The sequence below is a fragment of the Nycticebus coucang genome, chromosome 7 (genome assembly GCF_027406575.1).
Source record: "Nycticebus coucang isolate mNycCou1 chromosome 7, mNycCou1.pri, whole genome shotgun sequence".
NCBI classification, from domain to species: Eukaryota; Metazoa; Chordata; class Mammalia; order Primates; family Lorisidae; genus Nycticebus; species Nycticebus coucang.
Genome location: NC_069786.1, coordinates 115,659,894 through 115,684,999, shown reverse-complemented (window position 1 = coordinate 115,684,999; position 25,106 = coordinate 115,659,894). Strand labels below are relative to the sequence as shown.

At 53.0% G+C, this 25,106-nt stretch overlaps 2 protein-coding genes across 3 annotated transcripts in view; both read right to left on the bottom strand.

Moving 5' to 3' along the window:
• The window catches only part of VIL1 (villin 1), a 29,069-nt gene extending 17,449 nt beyond the window's left edge, over window positions 1–11,620 (bottom strand). The window contains exons 1-6 of the mRNA XM_053597983.1: window positions 11,504–11,620; window positions 3,253–3,338; window positions 2,760–2,834; window positions 1,820–2,016; window positions 772–880; window positions 520–630 (exon numbers count right to left, since the gene is read on the bottom strand). Of these exons, the coding sequence (XP_053453958.1) occupies window positions 520–630; window positions 772–880; window positions 1,820–2,016; window positions 2,760–2,834; window positions 3,253–3,327 (567 nt within the window). The 5' untranslated portion in view covers window positions 3,328–3,338; window positions 11,504–11,620. The remainder of the gene's footprint in view (window positions 1–519; window positions 631–771; window positions 881–1,819; window positions 2,017–2,759; window positions 2,835–3,252; window positions 3,339–11,503) is intronic.
• Window positions 11,621–18,679: 7,059 nt separating this feature from the next.
• Window positions 18,680–24,704, bottom strand: CTDSP1 (CTD small phosphatase 1). 2 transcript variants are annotated; one of them, XM_053598027.1, is made up of 7 exons: window positions 24,022–24,704; window positions 22,470–22,618; window positions 22,001–22,105; window positions 21,805–21,861; window positions 21,118–21,210; window positions 20,836–21,021; window positions 18,680–20,299 (listed from the first exon to the last, which is right to left on the bottom strand). In XM_053598027.1, the coding sequence occupies exons 1-7, from the start codon at window positions 24,086–24,088 to the stop codon at window positions 20,171–20,173; spliced, it is 786 nt and encodes a 261-aa protein (XP_053454002.1). In that variant the 5' UTR covers window positions 24,089–24,704; the 3' UTR covers window positions 18,680–20,170. The 2 variants fall into 2 exon arrangements, with proteins under 2 accessions (XP_053454002.1, XP_053454003.1); XM_053598028.1 differs by having other exon boundaries at window positions 22,001–22,102; window positions 24,022–24,554.
• Window positions 24,705–25,106: the final 402 nt, after the last annotated feature.

The window sequence follows — 25,106 nt, the reverse complement described above, 5'->3', positions numbered from 1 at the left end:
CTCAACCCACTTACACAGCCATTGGCCACGCAACTACCCAGTGAGACCCTCCCAACTTGCTCTGTTGTTCAGCTGCAGTGGCAGACCCCTTCCTCCCTGACTTAGGGCCTACTCCTCCCCACTTCCACTGTATTCCAGAAGCCCTCAGCCCCCAGCAGCTTGCTCATAAACCCTCCCATACCACTTCTCCAATTGTGCCTTTTATATCTGTCTCCCCCACTGGACAGCCTGCTGGAGGCCAGCGCAAGGGCAGGGTTCTGCCCATTTCATTCACTCCTGGATCGCCAAGGCTTGGCATGGGGCCTGCCACACTGCAGAAACTCTTTCCATTTTACTGGATCAGCCACAAGTGCACACAGACAAACTCCAACATTCAGCCTTTCCCACACACATGGACACAGCCCCACCTTCAAACACACCACCCCCAGCAGTCAGGGGAGAGAGGCCTAAGGGAACCAGGGCCAGTCAGGAGCAGGTCGGGGAAGGCTGGGAGTTGAAGAGGAGACGTGGCAGGCTCACCCTGAGTCTCTCCATGCGGTTACTCTCCGGCCCATTCCACTGGATGATAAGCTTCCCGAGGTCCAAAAGGAAAACATCCCCTCGATTGAAACTCTTCCAGGACATCTCCACCTAGGGAGCCATGGAGGAGCAGGCACACCCCCACTCAGAGCCCACTCGTCCTCCATCACCCCTGCTCCTCATCCTTTCTCAGCCCCTGTCCTTAGTGGGGCCTCGGGGCTTCCAGCCAATGCCTGAGCAGGACCTGCCCACCTCTCCAGCCACCACGTTCCTCTTGCCCTTCACGTGCAGCAGCCGCTGAACCTCATAGGAGTTGGTCTCCACATGCTTCATGCCGGAAGCTACGCCCCCTTTCTGGATCCTGATAGGAGAGGTGAACTGACCAGAGGGAGTTGGCTGGGAGGTGTACCAGGCCCCTGCCCTCCCAGATCCTGGGCTGCCTGGCTGCGAGTGGAGGCATCTGAGGGTCAGGCAGGCACTAGGCAAAGTGAACATGGCACTTGCCGACTTTAAGGAGTCACTTGGTGTCACTCCTGCAAGTGCAAGGTTGGCTTGTGGCATGACTTTGCATGAGCTTGACAGGGAGAGCCTCTTGAATGTCTGAACCCTAGATCCTCGTTCACCAGCCTAGTCCCTTCACTAGCCTAGTCCCTGCCCTGTGAAGGGGCCTGCAAAGCGGGGTGAAGGATGCAGAGAGTAGGAAACGTGAATAGGGACAGGGTCCCAAGGGCAGGAGCTTGAAGTGGAAGAAAGGAGAGAGAGGTGCCACTCAGAAGCCCACTGGAGGGGACTACTGCTGTAGTGTGGGAGGAGGGAGCAAAAAAAAGCAGGGGGCTGTGGCAACTGTCCTGCAGGTCAGTAGCAACTCAGCTCTGGGGGGAAAGCCAGGAGGCCAAAACTTCAACTGGTACAGAAAAGCCAGCAGCCTGGGTTTTTAGTGTGAGAGCCCTGCTTAGAGAAGAGGAAGCAGCCATTTGCTTTTCGTTGAGAGGGAGAGTGATTAGTTTTTGAGCTCTTTAGGATATTCAGATAGCAGCTGATTCATGAGAATTACAGAATTTCAGAATGGCCTCTGGCCCATGGACAGACCAGTGGCAGAAATATGGGTGCGAGAGTGGAAAAGTAAAGTCACCAAAATCCCAAGGGGGTCTCCCTTGCTGCTCCCGCCACAGCCTCCGGTTCCCTTCCTTAGCCCAAGTCATTTCTATTGCCCATGGTTTTCTCCCTGCCCTTGGGGTGAGCCCCAACCTCCCCGTCCCCACCGCTAATCTTTACGCCCCAGTCAGGTGCCCCTCCCTACACTATGCCCTGCTTGAAGTAGCCTCGGAAGGTGTCGCTCTCATTGCCCTGGACCTCGCGGTGCTGGACAGCCCGGCCCTTTAGGAAGTCGTCCATCTGCGTGGTGTAGATGGCAGCTGCCCCCTGCTCGTCCTGTGATGAGGCCTGGCCGATCCAGTAGTGGATGTCATAGGACAGGGTGCTGCCAGTCTTGTGGATCTAGGGAGAGGGGGTCCAGGGTACCCAGGGCCCTAGACTCCCACAGGCCCTCTCACCCTCTGTGACTTCCCATACATATGTCATCTGGGACCAGAGGTGAGCTTGGCACAGGTGAAGTGCACTGGGCTGGCAAATCAGGGGCCCAGAGTCCGAGCACAGCCATGCCACTGACTCTCAGAGACATGGGACGAGTGCTTCCCCACTCTAGGCCTCACTCACCTCATTTTGGAAATAACTTGCTTGGATTAAAGGAGTTTTCCCCAAAGTGAAGTGAAGGGACCATCAGAGGTCCACAAGGTGATCAGGTTGTGTACAAACGAATGTATTATATGAAATGATTGTGTAACTACTTTAAAGCTTTCTATTTGTGTTGCATGACACTGCCTTCCATTTATAGTAATGTGTAGATTTATATTGTTAAATAAATATATTAAAACTTAAAAGTGGGTCAATATAAGGAAAAAGAAAAATACGAATGCCTTAATACTACAGGTGGTACCAGGGTGTGGTGAAAATCAAAGTGTCATAAAAATGACAGTGGATTTTGGAAACATGGACTCAAGTTAGGGTGACATGGCAACCAGTTCACAAGGTCCACTAAGACTGTGAATCCACAGAAGGTGGCTTCAGCTGGGAGCTCAGTGGCTCAAGGGACAGGGAGACCCTCATTACCACAATGTGGCTGACCACCTGGGCATACTTGAAGCCAGGTCAGCTCTCCCCACGTCCCCAGCCTCACTCACAGCCAGGACTACGTAGCAGTCACCATCAAAGAAGCTCCCAAAGGTGCTGGAAGGCACAGGCACCATCTGCATGGCCTACAAAGAGAAAAAGAGGTCAGAGGGGCTGCCCAGGGCCACACAGGACCCCTGAGGTCCAGGAGGAGGCAGCTGACCAGGAGAATGGATTATGAGGAAGGCAGAAAGAAAAAGAGCAGGGCCCAGGAATGAAAGGAGAGAAAAGGAAGAGGCCAGAGGAAAATTTGCAGGAGGGGCAGGAGAAGGGAAACTGAAGGAAAGAAACGAAGAGGCAAGTTAGGATGACAGGACCTGGAGAGGAAGGATGAAAGACAGATGAGGGAAGAACTCAGGCAAAGGAAAGGCAGGGGGTGTGATGATGCATAAGGTGAGGGGTGACACAGGCAGGACTGGAGGAAAATAAGAGCAACCCCAGGACTCTGCCTTCCTTCACGTCACCCCAGGCCTCCCAGCCCCCTACGCCCAGACAGAGCCTCACCTCGATCCTCCATATCTGTAGCCCAGGGGTGGTGATGTTTAGGGAGCCTTTGACTTGGGCGCTCAGTTTGGTCATGGTGAGTGACCCTAGGGGAGAAGGCATATGGTAGGTGACAGTCCCAGTGTCAGGGGGAGGAGGATAGCCCCCCCAGTCTGGACTCTGATCCCCGAGGGCCCAGCCTTCAGCCTTCACACCCAACTCTGAACTTGATACTCTTGCTTAAGCGTCTGCCCGGATCCCCTGCATCTGCTGAATGAGGCCCCCCACTCCTTAGCATGACATTCAAGGCCTTTCTTTACCTAGTTCCAGATGAATTCCCCCCACCCCCTTTTTTATCTCTTTGACAAGTGGATACTCTTTTTGAAAATTTTTAGCAAGGCCATGCTTGATTTTAAAGAATTATACATAGTTTTTAATTTTCTAAATGACTTCTTTTTTCATCTTTTTTATTTTTATTTTTTTGAGAGAGTCTCACTCTGACTCCCCAGGCTAGAGGGCCATGGCATCAGCCTAATTCACAGAAACCTTAAACTCCTGGGTTCAAGCGATCCTCCTGCCTCAGCTTCCCAAGTAGCTGGGACTACAGGTGCCTGCTACAACACCCAGCTAATTTTTCTATTTTTAGTATTTAGTAGAGATAGGGTCTTGCTCTTGCTAAGGCTGGTCTTGAACTCCTGAACTCAAGTGATCCTCCTGCCTTGGCCTCCCAGAGTGCTAGGATTACAGTTGTGAGCCACTGCCTCTGGCCCAGAGTTTTTTTAAACACAGAAAATAAAGGAAGGAATAAATAAAGGCTTAACAATGTATGCACCCAAAAGAATTAAAAATAGGTATTCCAACAAACACTTGTAGTTGAAATTCACAGTAGCTGTATTCAAAATAGCCAAGAGGTAGGCAGGGCCTGTGGCTCAGTGAGTAGGATGCCAGCCCCATATACTGAGGGTGGTGGGTTCAAAACCAGCCCTGGCCAAACTGCAACAAAATAACCAAGAGGTGGAAACAACTGTCCATCAACATTTGACCAGGCTTGACACCTGTGGCTTAAGCGGCTGAGGTGCCAGCCACATACACCTGAGCTGGCGGGTTTGAATCCAGCCCACCAAACAACAATGACAGCTGCAACCAAAAAAAAAAAAAAAAAAAAAATAGCCAGACGTTGTGGCGGGCGCCTGTAGTCCCAGCTACTCGGGAGGCAGAGGCAAGATTATCACTTGAGCTCAGGAGTTTGAGGTTGCTGTGAGCTGTGATGCCATGGCACTCTGCCCAGGGCAACAGCTTGAGGCTCTGTCTCAAAAAAAAAAAACAACAAAAAACAGTTGACCAGATAAACAAAAGGCAGTATAGATGAAGTGCTGACATGAGCTACAACGTGGGTAAGCCTTGAAAACATGTGTATTAAGTGAAAGAAGGCAGTCACCAAAGGCCACATATTGTGTGCCCCTATCCATATGAGATGTCCAGAATGGGCACATCCTTAGAAACAAAGAGGAGACTGGCGTTGCCTGGAGCTGGAGGGTGGGGTGGTGGGGACTGACTGTTAAAGGGTACTCAGTTTCCGTCCCAAATGATGAGAAAGTTGTGGAACTACAAAGTGGTGATGGTTGCACAAAACTATAACATTCTCTATATTCAGTGAATATACTGAATGTCCCTGAATTGTACGCTTTAAGGTAGGTAAAGTGGTAAATATTATGTGCATTTCAACACAATAAAAAAAAAGTATATGGCCAGCTGCAGTGGCTCACGCCTGTAATCCTAGCACTCTGGGAAGCTGAGGTAGATGGATTGCTTAAGCTCAGGAGTTTGAGACCAGCCTGAGAGCAAGACCCCATCTCTGAAAATAGCTGGGCATTGGGCGGCGTCTGTGGCTCAAGGAGTAGGGCGCCGGTCCCATATGCCGGAGGTGGCGGGTTCAAACCCAGCCCCGGCCAAAAAAAAAAAAAAGGAAAAAAGAAAATAGCCGGGCATCGTGGTAGATGCCTGTGGTCCCAGCTACTTAGAAGAGCCCAAGAGTTTGAGGTTGATGTGTCCTAACACCACAGGACTCTACCCAGAGTGGATACAGTGAGACTCTGTCTCAAAAAAAAAAAAAAGTAGGCTTGGCGCCTGTAGCTCAATGGTTTAAGATCCCGGCTACCTGCACCGAGGCTGGAGGGTTGGAACCTGGCCTGGGCCTACTAAACAACAGTGACAACTACAACAAAAAAATAGCCGGGCGTTGTGGCGGGCACCTGTAGTCCGAACTTCTTGGGGAGGCTGAGGCAAGGGAATCACTTAAGCCCAAGAGATTGATGTTGCTGTGAGCTGTGACTCCACGCTACTCTACCGAGGGCGACATAGTGAGACTCTGTCTCAAAAAAAAAAAAAAAGTATACATGATAATTTCCTGTTCCTCCCCAGCTACCTCTATGTACTCCTCATTTGCTGCCCACAAGATGTAGACCTCACAAGGACAGGGACAACTTCTACTTGTTGGTACTGAATTCCCAGTGCTAAGCACAGTGCCAGCACTTTCCTGGATAAATGAATGGACAAAGGAAGAAAGAAAGAGAGGGGGGAGAGGCAAGTGTAAATGAATGGCCCAGCGAACCCTGCTACTGTGAGCCACTCTGCATTCACTGAGCTGAGAGAAATCCCTCCTCCGGGCTTCTCATATCACATCACTCTTTCTTGTTTGACCCGCAGCTGTGTTCTTCCCCTCTAGTTGCTCATCAGAATCACCTGGGGAGCTTTTTTAAAATTCTGATGCTCCTATGCTCAGGCTCAATCCCCAGGGCTTCTGATTTATTTAGGTCAGGGTAGGGGGAGCTGAACCTGGGTACTTTATTTTCTGCCTTTTGGGAGGCAGGGCATGGTGCATTTAGAATTCCCCAGAGATTCTGACATGAGCCAGGTAAGAGAACCACTTCTTCCCCTTGGTTTGAGGCCACTTCTCACCAGGATGGAGGCCACTCCACTCCTCCGCAGACAGAGCCTACCACCCAGCCTGGCATGGAGCTGTCCTGCATGAATGTTCCTTGAACTGATGAATGGTGAATGAAAGGGTCATGCCACCCCTACAGATTAGGCCTCCACAAACTTGGTAGCCTGGAATCTCTCCTATCTAATCTCTCCTTGCAGCTCCACTCTGAGTCACCTCTTGGAGTAATTAATGACCTGGCCTTTCACTTGTTGGAAACTCCCTTTTCTGAACCTTGAGGGGTGGCCTTTCTCCCTGGCATGCTGGGGTCTGGAGCAAGACCCTGCCAGTCTCTCAATAGTGTCCCCCTTGAGTCAATCTGGGCCACCTGCCAATCATTAGCAACTTGGTGTATGTCTATCAGAGCCCCTGTGCCTGGGTCCTATCTGATGACCTGTTGGCCATGACCTCCTCTATCAGACAGACACAGCTTCCTTCCTTCCTTCCTTCCTTCCTTCTTCCTTCCTTCCTTCCTTCCTTCCTTCCTTCCTTCCTTCCTTCCTTCCTTCCTTCCTTCCTTCCTTCCGTTCCTTCCTTCCTTCCTTCCTTCCTTCCTTCCTTCCTTCCTTCCTTCCTTCCTTCCTTCCTCCTTCCCCTTCCTTCCTTCCTTCCTTCCTTCCTTCCTTTCCTTCCGTCCTTCCTTCCTTCCTTCCTTCCTGTCCCTTCCTTCCTTCTTCCTTCCTTCCTTCCTTCTTCCTTCCTTCCTTCCTCCTTCCTTCCTTCCTTCCTTCCTTCCTTCCTTCCTTCTTCCTTCCTCTCCTCCTTCCTCCCTCCCTCCCTCCCTCCCTCCCTCCCTCCCTCCCCTCCCTCCCCTCCCTCCCCTTTTTCTTTAAGAAACAGGGTCTCGGGCGGTGCCTGTGGCTCAGTGAGTAGGGCGCCGGCCCCATATGCCGAGGGTGGCGGGTTCAAGCCCAGCCCCGGCCAAACTGCAACAAAAAATAGCTGGGTGTTGTGGCGGGCGCCTGTAGTCCCAGCTGCTCGGGAGGCTGAGGCAAGGAGAATCGCGGAAGCCCAAGAGCTGGAGGTTGCTGTGAGCCTTGTGACGCCACGGCACTCTTACCGAGGGCAGTAAAGTGAGACTCTGTCTCTACAAAAAAAAAAAAAAAAGAAAAGAAACAGGGTCTCATGATCATAGCTCACTGCAACTTCCCAAATCCTGGGTTCAAGAATCTTCTTGCGGGCGGTGCCTGTGGCTCAGCGGGTAGGGCACCGGTCCCATATGCCGGAGGTGGCGGGTTCAAACCCAGCCCCAGCCAAATTAAAAAAAAAAAAAAAAAGTTAAAAAAAAAAAAAAGAAATCTTCTTGCCTTAGCTTCCCAAGTGGCTGGGGACTAATAGGCACATGATAATTTCTTTTAATTTTTTGTAGAGATGGTAGGGGGGGAGGGGTCTCAATATGTTGCCCAGGCTGGTCTCGAACTCAGGGATCCTCCTGCCTTGGTCTTCCAAAGTACTGGGATCACTGGTGTGAGCCACTACACCTGGCCCCATTAGCTGCTATTATTATTATCATTATTTTTTTTGAGACAGAGTTTCACTTTGTCACCCTCGTTAGAATGCCGTAGCATCATAGCTCACAGCAACCCTCCAACACTTGGGGGTGGCATCTGTGCCTCAGCGGAGTAGAGTGCCGGCCCCCATATGCTGGAGGTGGTGGGTTCAAATGCAGCCCTGGCCAAAAAAAAAAAAAAGCCTCTAACACTTGGGCTCAAGCAATTCTCTTGCCTCAGCCTCCCAAGTAGCTGGGACTACAGGCGTCCACTACAACACCCGGCTAATTTTAGAGACAGGGTCTCACTCTTGCTCAGGCTGGTCTTGAACCTGTGAGCTCAGGGCAATCCACTCACCTCAGCTTCCTAGAGCTAGGATTACAGGCGTGAGCCCCTGCGCCTGGCCCCCATTAGCTATTTTGAAACCCACTCGCAGTCCTCCTGGTTCAGCACATCCAATTTGGGTACAAAGGAGGAGAATGTTTTCTGATTTATTTCTACCACCACCTTTGTCTCCATCCCTCTGACTCTATTGCTCCAGGCTAGAGTGCCATGGCCTCAGCCCAGCTCATAGCCACCTCAGACTCCTGGGTTCAAATGATTCTCCCACCTCAGTCTCCCAAGGAGCTGGGACTACAGTCTCCATAGTAGCTCACCACTATGCCCTGCTAACTTTTCTATTTTTAGTAGAGATGGAATCTCACTCTTGCTCAGGCTGGTTTCAAACTCCTGAGCTCAAGTGACCCCCCCACCTCAGCCTGCCTAAGCCACCGTGCCTGGCCCCTCTATCCCTCTTCTTTCTTTCTTCCTTTTCTTTCCTTTTTTTTAGAAACAGAGTCTCACTTTGTCACCCTCAGTAGAGTGCCATGGCATCACAGCTCACAGCAACCTCTAGCTCTTGGGCTCAGGCGATTCTCTTGCTCAGACTCCCAAGTAGCTGGGACTACAGGCACCTGCCACAACACCTGGCTATGTTTTAGTTGCAGCCATCATTGTTATTTGGTGGGCCCGGGCTGGATTCGAACCCGCCAACTCAGGAATATGTGGCTGGCGCCTTAGTGCTTAAGCCACAGGTGCCTACTTTCCCCTTATCATCCCTCCCTTCCCTTCCCTTCCCAACAGAGTCTCACTTTGTTGCCCTCAGTAGAGTGCAGTAGCATCACAGCTCACAGCAACCTCCAGCTCTTGGCCTTAGGTGATTCTCTTGCCTCAGCCTCCAGAGTAGCTGGGACCACAGGGGCCCACCACAATGCCTGGCTATCCTTCCTTCCTTCCTTCCTTTCTCCCTCCCTCCCTACCTCTCTTCCTTCCTTCCTTTTTTTTTTTTTTGTTTTTTAGACACAGCCTAACTCTGTTGCCCTGGGTAGAGTGCCATGGCATCAGCATAGCTCACAGCAACCTCAAACTCTTGGGCTCAAGCGATTCTCCTACATCAGGCTCCCAAGTAGGTGGGACTACAGGCACCTGCCACAATGAGTGACTATTTTTTTAGAAACGGGGTGTCACTCTTGCTCAGGTTGGGCTCACCACCCTTGCTCAGCTAATTTTTCTATTTTTAGTAGAGATGGGGTCTTACTCTTGCTCAGGCTAGTCTCAGACTTGTGAGCTCAAGTGATCCACCTGCTTTGGCCTCTCAGAGTGCAAGGATTACTAGTGTGAGCGCCTATCCCATCGCTTTTTTTCAAGGCAGACTCTTTGACACTTTCTGGCTATTTAGGCATGGATCCCATTCCTCATCTATGAGTTGAGGGGTTCAAATAAGTAGAAGATCTCTGAATTCCCACCCAAGGATGTGCTCTGAGTGAACTGGCAGCAAAGAAATAGAAGGTAGACATGAGGAGGCCCTTCTTGCCCATCAGAGAAGGGATGGGGAATGGGGGCCTGAAAGGGCAGGGTTCTCTCTCTCTGGAGAGAAATCAGGATCAGGGGCCCACAGCAGCCTGAAAATGGAGAGAGCTGGCCTCCTTAGGGCCAAGGGTGAGCAAGGGAAGACTGGGGAGGGGTGGTTCTGAGGTGGCCTGCCCAATGCCATGGAGACCCTCAAGCGCTTCTGCCCCCTACCCAAGTTCGTCAGTGCAGCTGCCTCTCTGCCACCCTCCATGGAACCTCCTCACCTTTCTTGTCTCTTTCTCTTCCATATCCCTAGACCAGGGAAGGGCACTGTCACCACTAGACCCCAAAATCAGCCATCTGTGCAACCTCCTGGACTCCTTACCTCCCCTGCCCTTCTATCCACCTAAATTTTCTCGTGTCTTCTCCCCTGCCTCTCTGCTGCCTCGCTGCCTTCTAGAGATGCCGAACACCTGCCAGCCTACAACCCAGGCTGCCTCTCACCCCATGTCTGCTCACATTGTCCCTCTGCCCAAGGCCTCCCTTCTAGATTTAATTTAGGTCTCATTTCTTCCAGGAAACCTTCCCAGAATCCTCAGGCTGAATGTGGGCCTGATCCCTCCTTGGCATTCTGGACTGATCCCTCTCTTGGCTCCTTAAAGAAAGAACCTGTGTTGGGCGGCGCCTGTGGCTCAAGGAGTAGGGCACCGGTCCCATATGCCGGAGGTGGCAGGTTCATACCCAGCCCTGGCCAAAAAAAAAAAAAGAACCTGTGTATGAGTCTGGGGACCCTGAGCTCCCAGACCTAAACATGTTAGTCTTTGTGGGCCCGGTTCCTAGCACACAGTGGGTGCTTCACAAATAATGCACAGTGCTGAAAGACTGAACTGTGGGATGGAAGGAAGACCTGCTCAGGGCCCTGGAGGAGCGAGGGCTCCTGCCCTCCACAAGTCCCATCTTGCCTTTCTTTCTGCTTCCTGTTGTACTTGGGGTGAAGCTCTGGACAGCACTAGAGAGCTGCCACAGCTCCTGGTTTCCAGTTATGCAATCCTAAGCTCAACAGGGATGTAATGAGGTAGTAGAGGTGAGGTCCCAGCGCTCAGACAAAGGGCATCCCCCTTCTTGTCAAGCCTGTGATAGCAGAGGGAGTGGGCACCCCTCCCCTTCTCCCTCCCCCTCCCCCCAGCCTACAGGCTCTGCTCCTAACGGCCTGGAGGATGCCCAAGCAGATGTTTCCCTGAGAAGATGGTGGCCAGTGTGTCCTGAGACCCTAATCTGGACCTGGCTCCCACTCCCCTTTTAGCTGAATGGGGCCTCTGCGGCTGGGGAGGCCAAGGGGGTAGATCCTGGTACAGGGAGATGAGGCAGAGGCACATGCTAGGGTGTCAGGGCATGTGCCAGGACCTAAGGCCCTGCTGCCTCCAGCCCCTGCCTCTGTGCCTGCTTCTGTCTTTGCCCATCAATTCCTAGTGGCTGTTGCTCATACCCTGAGACCCAGGAGGGATGGCCCTGAGGTCCCTGGAGTGTCAGGGGAATGGCAACACAAAGAACAAAAACCATTTCAGGTGAGAAAGAAATGGGTAAAGAGATAAGCTGCAATGGGGGTTAGGGAGTGAGGTCAGGGTGACCAACTCATCCCAGTTTGCCCAGAACAGTCCTGGTTTTAACTCTAGAAGTTCAAGGGCAATAGGGGATGGTCAACCCTCAAAGTAGGACAAGTAGGATGGGGGATACAGGTCAGGGGACTGAAACAGCAGTTGTCTGAGGTAAGACCTATGGAATCCTTTCCTTGGAGGCCCAGGACAGACACCCTGGGTTTCTGGCTCTTCCTAGACTCTCCAGTATCCCAAGCCTCTTCCTCAACCCTGCATCCAGGTGCTGCAGGAGGTCTCAGGCTGCTGGAAAAAAGCAGGGGACCCTGTGCCCTCCTACCACCTATAGTCCCCACGTTTTCCCCACCAGGTTGCCTTACCTGTCGAAGGAGGCAGCTGCCACCTGGGAGATCTCAGGGAGTTGTGGCAAGCTGGCTGGCTGCAGGAGAGCGACCTTTGTCCCTACCTCCCCTTCCCTAGGAACTGCCTTCACCATATAAGGGAAGATAGGGCCCCAGAGAGAGAGAGAGAGTGGGTGAGGGGGTGGGGAAGCAGGTGCCTGCTAGGTCCCTGGGTGCTCAGAGCCCAGCAACAGCCTGACAGCCAGAGCTGATGTGCCCCACCCTTGGCTCCTGAGCAAGCACAGAGGGATGGGCTGCTCTTCTGTCTAAGGCTCAGGCCCTCCTTATCATAGGTAGATAGCACTGTCCAGGAGGGTTGGGAGCATCTGGACCTTTCCTCCTACCAACCAAGAAAAAGAGGTTCAGCTATAACTCCCTCCCTGGGGGAATGGTTCATGGGGAAGGAGAGACAGGACTCCTGGGTTCTAGAAGCCCGAAACCCAGGATGCAAGGCCAGGGCTTCACACTTGGGGCCCCTCCAGGAAAGATGGGACACTGGCACCTGTAGAGGTCTCTTCACCACAACTTTGCTTAGCAGGCACAAGGGCTCCTTCTGTCCACACCCCTTGGTGCACTGACTCCATCTGGAGATCTGGAGTTTTTATGAGTTGCCATAAACCAGAGACTTTGCACTCTGCTCTGGCACCCTCTGCCAGAAGCCAAGGCTTCCATTTCTGATCCCTGACCCTAGGAGACCCATGTCATTCATCACAGGAAAGGAGTGCATCCCTCTGTGGTTGGGTCTCACTGAGAGAGAGAGGGCAGTTTCACACACACACTCAGCAATTTGGGCAGATGTCCTCCCACCTGCATAAATTTTCCCATCACCTCTGAACCCTGGTCTTTAGGAGGGTGAGATGAAGTGGGCAGGACAAGGGCAGCCCCTCCTCCTGACCACACCTCCCAAGAGTTCTGGAGACCAAATGTATAGTAGTAGTCTTGCCTTATCTGAGGGGGACACATCTGAGACCCCAGTGGATGCCTTGATACCATGAACAGTACCAAATCCAACTGCTGTCACTCAGAACATGTTTCTGTACGTGTCTTCCCCCCACAAATTTAATGCTTTTTCATCTTAATGGAACACTTACACACCATGGCTATAACGTTTTTGCTTTGAGTTGTGACAGTAAAACTGGTATGAATGGATAGTCCCAGCTGCAGTACATGAGGGCCTGTTTATCCATCTCTCTCTAACAATGGGCTCCAGCTTTTAGGAGAATCTCTGCCAGTTTGATTGTTTAAAAAGAAAATAGTCATTGTGTTAATTTATGTTTCTTTGATTGCCCAAGAGACTACTTTAAAATATATTTATTGGCCGTGTGTTTTTGTGTGAGTTTTTAATTAATTTGTTGTAATGATTATATTTAGTATATTAAGGCTGGTAACTTATCTGTCATTGTACTTTTTTGTAGTTTGTTTTTACCTTTTTTTTTTGAGACAGAGCCTCAAGCTATCACCCTGGGTAGCGTGCTATGGCATCACAGCTCACAGCAACCTTCAACTCCTGGGCTCAAGCGAGTCTCCTGTCTCCGCCTCCCAAGTAGCTGGGACTACAGGTGCCCGCCACAATGCCTGGCTATTTTTTGGTTGCAGCCGTCATTGTTGTTTGGCAGCCCCAGGCTGGATTCTAACCCGCCAGCTCAAGTGTATGTGACTGGTGCCTTAGCCACTTGAGCCACAGGCGCCAAGCCTGTTTTTACCTTTTTATTATTATTTTTTTAAGACAGTCTCGTTTTGTCATACATGGTAGAGTGCCGTGACATCATAGATCACATCAATCTCAAACTCTCGGACTCAAGTGATCCTCTTGCCTCAGCCTCCCCAGTAGCTGAGACTACAGGCACCCGCCACAGTGCTCGGCTATTTTTTAGAGACGGAGTCTCATTCTTGCTCATGCTGGTCTCAAACTCTTGAGCTCAAGCAATCTGCCCTCCTGGGTTTCCCAGGAGGTGCTGGGATTACAGGCGTGAGCCACTGTGCTAGCCCTTGTTTTTACTTTTTAATCTAATCCCAAACACATCTGTTTTTAAAAAATGGTTTCCAATTTCCTTGTTATGATAAATGCCAAACATATTGAAAAGCAGAAATAATATCATATGGACTCAAGACTTACCATTTGCCATTTGTGTATGTGAAAGTGAGTTAAGGACATCATACTTCAACCAAAATATTTAATTTTTTATACATCTCCTAAAAATGGAGACATTCTCCTTCATAATTGTAATATAACTTTCACACATGAGAATATGCGCAATTACTTCTAGTATGCCTAATATCACCTTTCCAGTCCATGGTTAAATTTCTCCAATTATTTTCACAAGGACTTTAACAGCTGGTTTTATTGATAAAGGATCAAATCAAGATCATTCATTTCCTTTGCTATGTCTCTTTAGTACTTTTTGTTTTCTTCAGGATTTTTTAATCTAGAAGAGCCCCTTCCTTTTTTTTTTTTTTGGTAACACTGACTTACCTGAGTCAAAGACAGCTGCTCTGCAAAGTGCTCACTCTGTGGAACAGAGTCTTTCCTTATGGTATCACTAAATTGCTTCCTCTTCCTCCCTCCACTCCTTCCCTCAAGCTAGAAGTGCCCCTGTAAGTTCTGGTTTAACACTGTTAAAAGAACACTTTAGACACCAGTGCTTCTCAAACTGTAATACCATAAAGAATCACTTGGGAATCTTTGTAAAGTGCAGATTCTGATTGAATACTTCCGGGGTGGAGCCAGAGATTCTGTATTTCTACCAAGCTCCAAGGTGACGCTGCCATGCTGGGCCTTGCCCCATACGATCAGGAGCAGGGTCAACACTAATGATGTTGCACTACTCAGGAATTATCCAGCGTCCAGTTATCCCACATGAGTAATGCAAATTTTGATCCTTTGGTTATAGTTGGGACTGCCAGATACTACACCCCAAAGGCATATTTCCCCTTTTGCAATTATAAGTCATTTGGGGGTGGCCATTTGGTACTGGCAGGCAGCATGAGAATTGTTTTTTTTTTTGAGACAGAGCCTAACTTTGTCACCCTTCGTAGAGTGCTGTAGTGTCATAGCTCACAGCAACCTCAAACTCTTGGGCTCAAGAGATTCTCTTGCCTTGGCCTCCCAAGTAGCTGGGACTATAGGCGCCTGCCACAAGGCCCAGCTATTTTTAGAGACAAGTTCTCAGACTGGTCTCAAACCTGGGAGTTCAGGCAATCTACCTGCCTTGGCCTCCCAGAGTGCTAGGATTATAGGCATGAGACACTGCGCCTAGTGCAGTGTGAAAATTGTTGATTTTTTTATTTACCACTTTCTATGTATCCTTTGGTAATACTCACTTTGTATTTACTGGTTTTTTGTTGTTGGTGGTGGTGGTGGCTTTTTTTTTTTTTTTTTTTGAGACACAATCTTACTCTGTGCACTGGGTAAAGTGCCATGGCATTATAGCTCACTGCAACCTCAAACTCTTGGGCTCAAGAGATCCCCTTGCCTCAGCCTCCCAAGTAGGTGGGACTACAGAGGCCTGCCACAATGCCTGGCTAATTTTTCTAATTTTAGTCTCGGTCTTGCTCAGGCCAGTCTTGAACTCTTGAGTTCAGGTGATCCACCTGCCTTGACTTAGAAGAGTGCTAGGATTACAGGCAAGAGCCACTGCGCTGGGTTGTAATTACTTTTTTTAAATTTCTGTTTTCCTTCCAGTGTTTACCTCGCTGTTCTACCCAAGAACCTGGTGCATAGTAGGTATGAAATGAATGTTTGAAGGAAAATGGAATTTATGATTTACATTTTTGACATTATATTTAGGAAGCCAAGTGTGTGATTTTTAATTTCAAACTGATTTTTTTTTTTTTTTTTGAGACAGAGCCTCAAGCTATCGCCCTACCCTGGGTACAGTGCTGTGGCATCACAGCTCACAGCAACCTCCAACTCCTGGGCTCCAGCGAGTCTCCTGTCTCTGCCTCCCAAGTAGCTGGGACCACAGGCACCTGCCACAACACCTGGCTATTTTTTGGTTGCAGCCGTCATTGTTGTTTGGCGGGCCTGGGCTGGATTCGAACCCGCCAGCTCAGGTGTATGTGGCTGGTGTCTTAGCCGTTTGAGCCACAGGCGCCGAGCCTCAAACTGATTTTTATTTAAAAAAATAATAACTATACTTGTAAAAATAATTTAAAATACGAACAGATACATAAGAAAATGTGGCCCTTATATCCTAGGTGAATTTCAGTCCTCCTGCCCTCCTCAGGATTAGCCACAATTACCTTACCAGAGTGTACAAAAATATAGAGCGTATATGTATTTGTGTCTGTGTTGTTTTTTTTTTTACTTTTTATTTTAGAGATAAAATATTACCTGGGGAAGGCAGTGCCTGTGGCTCAAGGAGTAGGGCGCCAGCCCCATATGCCGAGGGTGGCGAAGTCAAACCCAGCCCCGGCCAAACTGCAACAAAAAAATAGCCAGGTGTTGTGGCAGGTGCCTGTAGTCCCAGCTACTTGGGAGGCTGAGTCAAGAGAATCGCCTAAGCCCAAGAGCTGAAGGTTGCTGTGAGCTATGATGCAACAGCACTCTACTGAGGGTAACAAAGTGAGACTCTGTCTCTAAAAAAAAATATTACCTGGGTGGAGTGCCAATGCATCATTGTAGCTCACAGTAACCTCAAGTGATCCTCTTGCCTCAAGTGATCCTCCTGCCTCAGCCTCTCAAGTAGCTGGAATTATAGGTGCCTACCGCAATGACCAACTATTTTTAGTAAAGACAAAGACTCACTCTTGCTCAGGCTGGTCTCTAACTTCTGAGCTCAAGGGATCCTCCGGCCTCGGCCTCCCAGAATGTTAGGATTACAGGTGCCAGTCACTGTGCCTAACCTAAAAAAATTTTTTGATGGACATTGTCACATCACTCGCCAATGAGGTTGCACCAGTTTATACTTCTGCCAGCGGCATTTTGCCAGGGCCTGTTTCCTTGCAACCTCTGGAGTGTGTATGGGGTGTGTGTATGTGTACATATGTACAACAAGCAAGTAGGGAATATTTGCCCCATTACCAGGCTTGGTTAGAGCCTTTTTCACATTTGACATCTCCAAAGCCAGAAGTTATGTCACCTTTCTCCCTCTTCTTCTTCCTCCCCCAGAGCCGACCAGACACCTCCCCCTGCCACATTTATCTCCTTTCTCTCATTGATCCCTCCTTCCTTCTCTCTTCACTCTGCCTTCATTCACTAGGCCTTCATTCTTCATTTTTGGTACCATGGCTGTACAGGTCTCCTAACAGAATCCCGCATCTGTAGCCCTAATGTAGCTTTCAACGTGGAGCTGCAGGTTTGAGGCCACCCTCCTGCTCAGTGTCTCTCAGGATCTCTCAAGGGTGCCCAGGGCCTGCAAGAAAAAGGCCACTCCCTGTATCTGCCCCCTTTTGCATTAAGCAGCTTCATTTCCTATTTCCCTGCTTTTGTGTCATCACACATCAAAATTTTGGTCACTTCCCATTCCCTGCTGTGGTTGGCCACTGAGGCTTCTTTTGCTCACTTCCTCTCCAAGCACCCTCCTTGCACAGGCCACTTCCACCTGACTCCTCCTTTTTAACCCCCTCAGTCCAGGCCTCACTCCTGCAGGGCATGCTTTCCAACACCCCTGGACATCCCCTGCCCTCTCCAGCCTTCCATTTTCTCTTCCACACTGCATTTGCAGTGTTGCAGTATTCACATTTCTCTTTCCACACTAGGGTGTGAGTTTCCTGAGATCAGAGGTATGCTGGTCCTGGCACCGTGCCTGGCACATAGTAAGCACCTGATACATGTGGTTGAGTTGAACTCTATGTGGGTGGAGGGCGTGTAGGTGGTGGTGGTGGGGAAGCCTCACTGTGGTCTCATTCAAAGTTGGGAAGCCCTGGTGGCCTCTGGGATGCAAATCTGGGGCATGGGGGAGGGGGGTACAGTTTGCATGGAGAACAGAAAATAGAGCAAGACCCAAGGACAAGAGCAGAGGCCACGGAGGGCTGGGTATTTATAGCTAAAGCCTCTTGTGGCAGAGGCTAGGATGCTGCAGCCTTCTCCAGGTGGGTGCGTCACGGCAATTTTCTACTAAGGAAAAGTAGTGGGGTTACGGATGGGAGGGAAAGGGAATAAGGGTCGGTTTTATACACAGCACAGACCCCTCACACGAACTTGGGGGCCGATCCGCATCTCGGACACCAGGAGGCAGGCTTGGAGCCTGGATTCATGAGGTAAGGGGTGATGAGAGACTGGGGAGATGGAGTTGGGGGCATCGGGACCCACATTTGTAAGGTGTTGTGCCTCTCAAATAGACTCTGGGCTTCCCACCCTGGAAAGGGGTGAATGAGGCTGCCCCTGAGGTTTCAGCCCCTGGGGTGGGGGAGGGGCAGTGTGTGCGCCCAGGTGTGGGGGCAAGCCAGGCTGTGGGGAGCCCTAGCTTCCTCGAGGACAGGGAGGCCTCTAGTGGCCAGCGTGGGCAGTAGGCGAGGGTGCGCCTGGGAGAGAAGCGAGGACACTTCCTGCAAGGGTCTGGGGCCGCCTAATTTCGCAAAGGAAGTGCTGGTAGGACCTCGGGGGCGGGGGCAGGAAGTTGGGCGGGGGCTCGGCCAATGGGGGCTCAGGCCTAACCTGGCGCCGGCCCCACCCAGTCTGTGGGTCGCAGCCGGGTGCGGAGCCAGCGCCCTCGAGCAGCCTGGGTGGCCAGCAACTTGGCAGGCGAGCCTCTGGCAGTCGTGTCGTCAAGTCCCTTAGTTCTCCGCGGAGTTCGACCTCCCGGAGCCTCTCCCGGCTCCCCGCCTCTAGCCTCTGGCGGTGGGGAGGGGTGCCTCGACAGCCGCACCAGGTTTTGTGCCCGGGACCGAGGCCCCGCCCCACGCATTCCAGGGGCTGGCCCTAGCAAGGCCTTTTAGTTTTGCTTTTCCGCTAATGACTGTGTCTAGGCATTTAATCAGCTCTGCGCATACAGCTCATCTCCATTTTGCAGATCACATCACTGAGGCTAAAGAGAGGTAATGAATACAGCTTGGAAGCACACGCAGATCTAATTCAGAGCTCTGGTCTCTCATTTCCCTCACCACCAACCCCTTGCAAACGCTTGTAAAGCGGGAGAGTCACACTACAGTAGTAGAAGACACCCACCCGCTCACCCCTCTTCAACTCCCACCCCAATAACCACAGAAGCAGGATGGGGGTCTGGCTTTCTCTTTAGTTCTCATCACACTGTGGGGCTCTCAGAGAAGGCACTTAGATGGGAAGATCACCCAATTCAGGCCAACCACATCCCTCCTGCACCCTGAGCTGGGGTGGGGAAGGCTACATTTCCACTTGACATCCCCCTTGGCACTGGTATATGGGTCCCCTTAACTGTTAGATTCTTGGGAGAGCCCTAGGCCTTGACCTCGGGACTCAGCATGCATGAAGAAGGTTTCAGAGTTGAAGGCAGGATGTCCTGGGAGCTGCCCCCAGCCAGCAGGGGGCGGGGCAGGGGATCACAGGGAGTGGGGGAGTGGGGAGGAGGTGAGGAACTGCTTGGCTAGGCTTCTTAGAGACTCCTAAACCCCAGTTAGGTCCCACCTCCTGCAGCTCCCTCAAAGGCACCAGTGAAGTTGGGTGGGTGGGGAGGCACCAATTAGGTGGCAGAGACCCTCACACACAGGTGGTGGGCCTAGCACAGTGCTGGGCACAGAAGGTGCACAATAAATGCTTTTTGAATGAATGGAGCAAAGGGGGTGTGAGAGACAGAGGACAGGGCCTGGGGCCCCTTGGCCCAGCTTGTTCCACTCAGAAAACAGCACTTTAAAAAATGTAAAAATCCTTTCCCTCCCTCCCCCCAATTTCTGGGCCCAGGAAAGGTGTGAGGGAAGGGTATCTACCCTGACCCTTCCCTCTCTCCTTCCCCTAAAAATCTATATACACATATACATATTTATATGTCTATGCCCCCACACTTGGGGGAGCTAAACCCCAGGGCCTTGGGGGTAGTTAAGGCAGAAATAAGGGGCTGGGACTTGGGTGATGCAGGGAACAGCCCTCAGCCAGCCCTAAAGAAGCTAGACTATAGGGCCTGAGGGACAGACCCCGGCTCCCTTCACCAGTGGTAAGAAACCTTCTGTCCCCTCCAAGCAGAGGCAGAGATTGGTCGGGGCTCCCAAGTCCCAAGGAAGGAGGTGGGGTGGGGACTGGTTCTGCCCCACCAGCCTAGAGCTGACCTGGATATGACCCTGGGAAAGTTGAGTGGGGAAGAGGGGGGCTCTATGAAAGGCACTTGGTGTCCACTGTTCCCAGTCCGGAGGTCCAAGGCAGGGGGCAGGAGAAACCCTGCCCCTCAAAAGCACAACTGGAAGGGGCCAAGGGGCCCAATTTGGCAGCAGAGAAATATGGCAGCATGGAGAGAGGAGACAGAAATGGGGAGTGACAGGCAGGGTCCCCCAAGCCCCCCCAAGAAGTGGGGAGGAGGTTTGAAGGCACTGACACAGGGGCCCAGGGACTCATTGTCCTCCGTGCAGCTGTTGCCCCTACACAGCCTGGTGCAGCTGGTGGGGGAGATGCCTGCTTCCCCATGGCACTGAGCATGGCAGCAGCCCATGGGTTTCCTTAAGGAAGAACACTCCTGTGCAGTCTGTGTGGGAGGAGGTGTGGGCGACGGTCAGGGGCAGTTCCTGGCCCCATCGTCCTCACTAGCTCCCAGGATGAGGCTGCCTGAGCACTGAGTACACGTCATCCACGCGGCTGAGTTGCTCGAAGAAGGGGAGGAGGTCATGGAGTTCTGTGTCACTCATGTTGTCAAACCATGAGGCCACTGGTACCTGGGGAGATGGGCACAGAGAGGTGAGGGGGGCAGATGGCCCAGGTGAGCCACATGCACCCGCTACTTAAGTCATGTACCTTCTAAAAACCCTTTTGAATCCCCAAGTATTCAAACTTTGACGGCAACCCCCAGTAAAGCATATCTGTACATGTAACAAAGCAAAAGTTTCACGAAACACTTCTTACCTTACTGTATTGTATTAACCTTACTCACTTTTCTATTCTATTTCATTTTGTTAAAATCCTGATCAGGACCCACTAAATTAATTCTGTGGGCTGTCAGGAGGTCATAACTGGCAGTTTAATAAGTTGAAACCACTCCGCTGCCCATCAGGACCTGTCTCCTATGGGAGGCATTCTGCTGTGCACGTGGAATGGGCTGAATTGCTGCAGAGGCTGGGTGCGGGGAAAGGGACCAGGAGGGCATCAGCTCCCAAATACCACCCAACTTCACACCAAGGAGGCCATAGTGGCCTGAACAGACTGACCCTGTTACTGGGTCTCAGACCCCTGTCCCGGCCCAGCCTGCACTCACGGCATTGTCTGGATGGAAGACATAGGAGGCAGGCGAGTTGTCCAGGATGAGCACCCGCCGCAGGTCTCGGCCCAGTCGGCTCAGGTCTTTCACATAGTTCCCCCGATGGAAGACGCAGGACTCTCGAAACAGCCGGGCTCGGAAGGCCCCCCACTTATCCAGCAGGTCAGCTACTGGGTCTGCGTACTGGGGGTGGGAGGTGGGTCATCCTGGGGCTGAGGGCGGCCCAGAAGTCCATCCGGCTGAATGCTGGAGGCGATGGGAAGGCAGGTGGGGGCTCACCTTGGCCAGGCTGGCAGTGAACAGCACACATTCAAAGAGCTCGCCCATTCGCTGCAGGAACTCATCCACATGAGGCCGCTTCAGCACATAGACCTGGGGGGTGGGCCAGTGAGGGGACTGCTGGCCCACAGGCCTGGTGGGGTGGGGGTGGCTGAGGGCTGGGAGGGTGTGGGTGACAGAGGAGCACAGGAGAGGGACTGACCTTCCAGGGAAGCCACCCACCCTCTGAAGAAAGGATCAAAAAGAACTTCTGACTCCACTTGCTTCAGGTCCCCACACACAGGAGTCACTAATTCCCTGTCCCTTCTCCCTTAGCCTCAGCCAAGTGCAGGAGCCTGGGGGCAGCCCCTTACCCCAAGGCTGCAGGGCACCGGTCCCCGAGCCAAGTAATGGAGAACAGGCTGGACAGCACACAACCTATCCTGGATTACTTGAACTGGGTCCCGGGCAGAGTGGGGCAAGGGGGCATGGCAAGGGGGCCCAGAGGAGGAACCCACTTTCTTTAGACCTAGAGCTGTGCTAAGTTCCTGAGGTTCTCTGTGACACTAGGAAAGTCTCATACCCTCTCCAGGCCTCTAACATCCCACATCTATCAAATTCCCATTTGGGACTCTCCAGATTGGTGGGAGGAACCTGTAGTCTGGAAGGCAAATGCCAAGCCCACCACCTCGTCCCCCTGCCCCTCACCTGGTGGACCACCCCATCAATCTCCACAGGGATGATGAAGTCGGCGTTGTTCACTGGCTGTGGGTGGAAAAGAACTGCTAGTGGTGGAGCAGGGAGCCACAGTGTGTGTGTGTGGACTGCCCAGCAGAGACCTCCCTCCTAGGCCAGGGCAGGCCCCCTCAGAGACCCAGGTGGAGGGTGGCTGGGCAGGGCCCACCTTGAAGGAGCTGTGCACCAGGGTCTCGTCCAGGTCAATGACCACGCAGATCTTGTCTGAGTCCTGGGCCTTGGCCTCGGGGAGTAGATACTGGACTGGGGTCTGCTGAGGGGAGGGGTGGGGCGCAGTCATCTCTCCTACCCAGGCTTCCCTCCCCCAGCCCACTACCTGGGATGGTGGGGAGATACCACCCTCCCCTGGCTCTCTGTCCTGCCAACTCTGGAGCCTGGCTCTATGGGCCTCACTTTCCCACCTGAAAACCCAAGAGAAAAGCTTCCACCTATGAAGTGCAATCTTGGGGCAGACAGAGGTCAGTGGATAGAGCTTGGCAGGGTCGGGGTGGGTTACTACCCTTCTCATACCTTCCAGGGTCATGAAAACCTCAGTCAGGAGCTCCTTCCCCTAAGCCCTCTCCCACACCCAGTCTGAGATCAGGTGCTCCTACCATCCCCACTTAGGTAACACACACCTTGGGGATGGCACCATTCTCCTCCACAAGCAGAGGTGCCCCGCTGTGGGCAGGCAGGGCCTCCCCATCATCACGACAGACACAGCAGAAGAGTGAGTGGAGAATGCCCCGGCTTCGGGGCTTCTGGGCAGCTGCTGACTTCTGGTCACCTGAAGCAGGGAGGTCCAAGTTGGGGGCAGTGTGCACACTGGCCTACAGAAGGGTGCATATGTGCACAGGTGCAAATCCCTGAGCAAGGAGGCTCGGGCCATGCCCCCTTCATCAAGGAAGACACACCGAAGCAACTCCTGGCTTTCCCTGAAATGCCCCTGCCAGGGGTCTTTGCTCCAGTTTCCCTATAGCTCCCTATCCGAGTGTGTCTTGTGTAAGGAGTAGGTTGTCTGGAGAAGTGGCTGCTAACGGTGCAAACTCTATTCCTCACTGTCTTCATTACTGCTAATGGGTCAACCCCTCTGGAGCACTTCCTGTCCCCACCTTACCTGAGCAGGCCCTCAGGGGAGCCCAGGACTGGTCACCACTCCTACCCTCTTTATCTGCTGTCTACCCTCGTGGGTCCAAAGTCCTCAATGAGGCTGGGCTCAGAGGCGGGGGCGGGGGGGTGGTGCAGTCTTGGGCTCAGGCCAGTGTCCAGCGGCCATCTGTCGGCCCTACCTCCCCATCTTCATCTTGCCTAGACCTACGACCTGGAACCCGGGAGTAGCGACGGGCCCACCCTCCATTTGCCTTCCCACCTCTGCCCCCTGCTGGGGGTCGGGGGGAGTAAGGTCCAAGCAGGAGGTGGGCAGACCTGGGGGGAATTTCCAGACCCTGAAGCTCACACTGGGACGAGAAGGGGCAGACCCCCACCCCGGCTAGGTCCTTGGGGCGCAGCCTTGGCAGGCGGTGCGGCTTCACTGGTCTGTGTGTACACAGGACTGGCGTCCACGGGGCTGCAGCAGGGGCGCCGAATGTCCAGTCGGGCGCACCGCTCTCCCCGCGAACGCGCAGTACTCTTGGGAGTACTGGCCCTTCTCTGTGTGCCTCTGAGGGGCTCGGCGCCTCCACGCGTGACCGGGAACTTTGTGGGAACGTGAATGTGTCTTGGCGGGAGATTCCTCCAAGTGTCCCTAACCCGCTGTCACCTTGGCGCCCCCTCCCAAGACCCTACCTGACCACAGTCCAGAGTTGAGGATAAACGGAGTCTCAGCGGGTGGTCTGAAAGCGCCAAGCCACCCCCACCCCAGTCTCCTGGCTTCATTGGCGCCAATCAAGGGGAGGGAGAGTCGCCCATGCGCCAAGCACTGCTAGCCCCGGAGCCCCCGAAGAGCTCCCCTTTTTACCTCTGCCTCAGTTTCCCCATCTAGGGTAGCCTGGAGCGCCCCAAAGTCACCAGGCCCCGCCCCGTGTCTCAGAGCCTCCTTGGAGTTCAAACTCTCTCCCCGCTCTCTCTGGCTGGGAGCTTCGGGCCCGGCCAAGGCGGGCGCCCCGGGCAGCAGAGGCGGCTTCCCTGGGACAGATTCTGGCCCCCTCCCACTCTCCTCACCCGGCGCCCGGGCTGCCGCGGCCCCTGTACCTTTGCCCCGCAGCGGGCCCCGAGCCTCCTCCTTGCTGATCTGAGTAATGACGGCCGAGCTGTCCATGGGGCCGGGCGCGCTCCGCTCCGGCCGGACTCTGGCCCGGGCGCCCGGCCTCCCCCCCGGCTCAGGCCGGAATCGGGGCGCGGGGGGGAGGGGAGGGGTGGGAGGAAGGGATCCCCGCAAGCTTCGGAGGGGAGGGGAGCCAGGTTCTGGGGGGAGGGGGAGGGAGGGGGCACGGAGGAAACTTTGTTACAACATGGAGTTTCCTCCCCGCGAGGCGGATGCAAACATGGAACCCGGGCGCCGTTTCAAGGCTCCCCCTTAAAAGGGCAACGGCTTCGGCGTGACCGGGACTCCACCGCGGCTTTCATCACTTCTGGGGCCGGTGCTGCTGGGCGGACTAGGAGGCGGGCCCAGCCGGGTTCCTGCCGCGCTCCAGGGGGCGTCGCCTCCCTTCCTGCCGCCCGCCGGCTGGGTCGAGCCTTTGCGGCTGCGTGGCAGGCCCTGCACCCGGCCCAAGGTTCCAGGCTGCCTGGCCCCCCGGGCCAAGGTCCGCCCTCCCGCGCCGGGGAGCGCCCCTGGGCGGCATGGCTCTATCTCTGCACATTCCGAGGACTCCCGATAAAGGGATCTAGCTTTCCTCCTTGGGGAAATCGGGATAATGCTACTTCATTTCTAAAATGAGTATTTTGTCCCGTATGATGGTCGCAGGAGCCACCTCGCAGGGGCATCGTGAGCGAGCGAAGACCCTTTGCTAGCCCCCTGACAACTGTGCAAATCCACTTAAGTATGCTCTTGACTGTGACCATCATCTCTGAGTAGCCTAGTGTCCGTAAGGTGTTAAAATTCCAGGTCCCTGCTCCGGGAAGCCCCCTGCTGACCTCTCCCAACTGCCCCTCCGCATGTCCACCCACCGTGCCCACGCTACCTAGCGTTCCCGCAGAGAGAAGCCGACTGCCTGACCGACTCAGGGCTTTCCTAAGCGCTGTTCCCTCCGCCTGGAACGCGCTGTTTCCTTCTTAGGGCCAAATCCCACCGACCGCAAAGAAACGCCACCTTCTCCAGAGCCCCTCCTCTACTC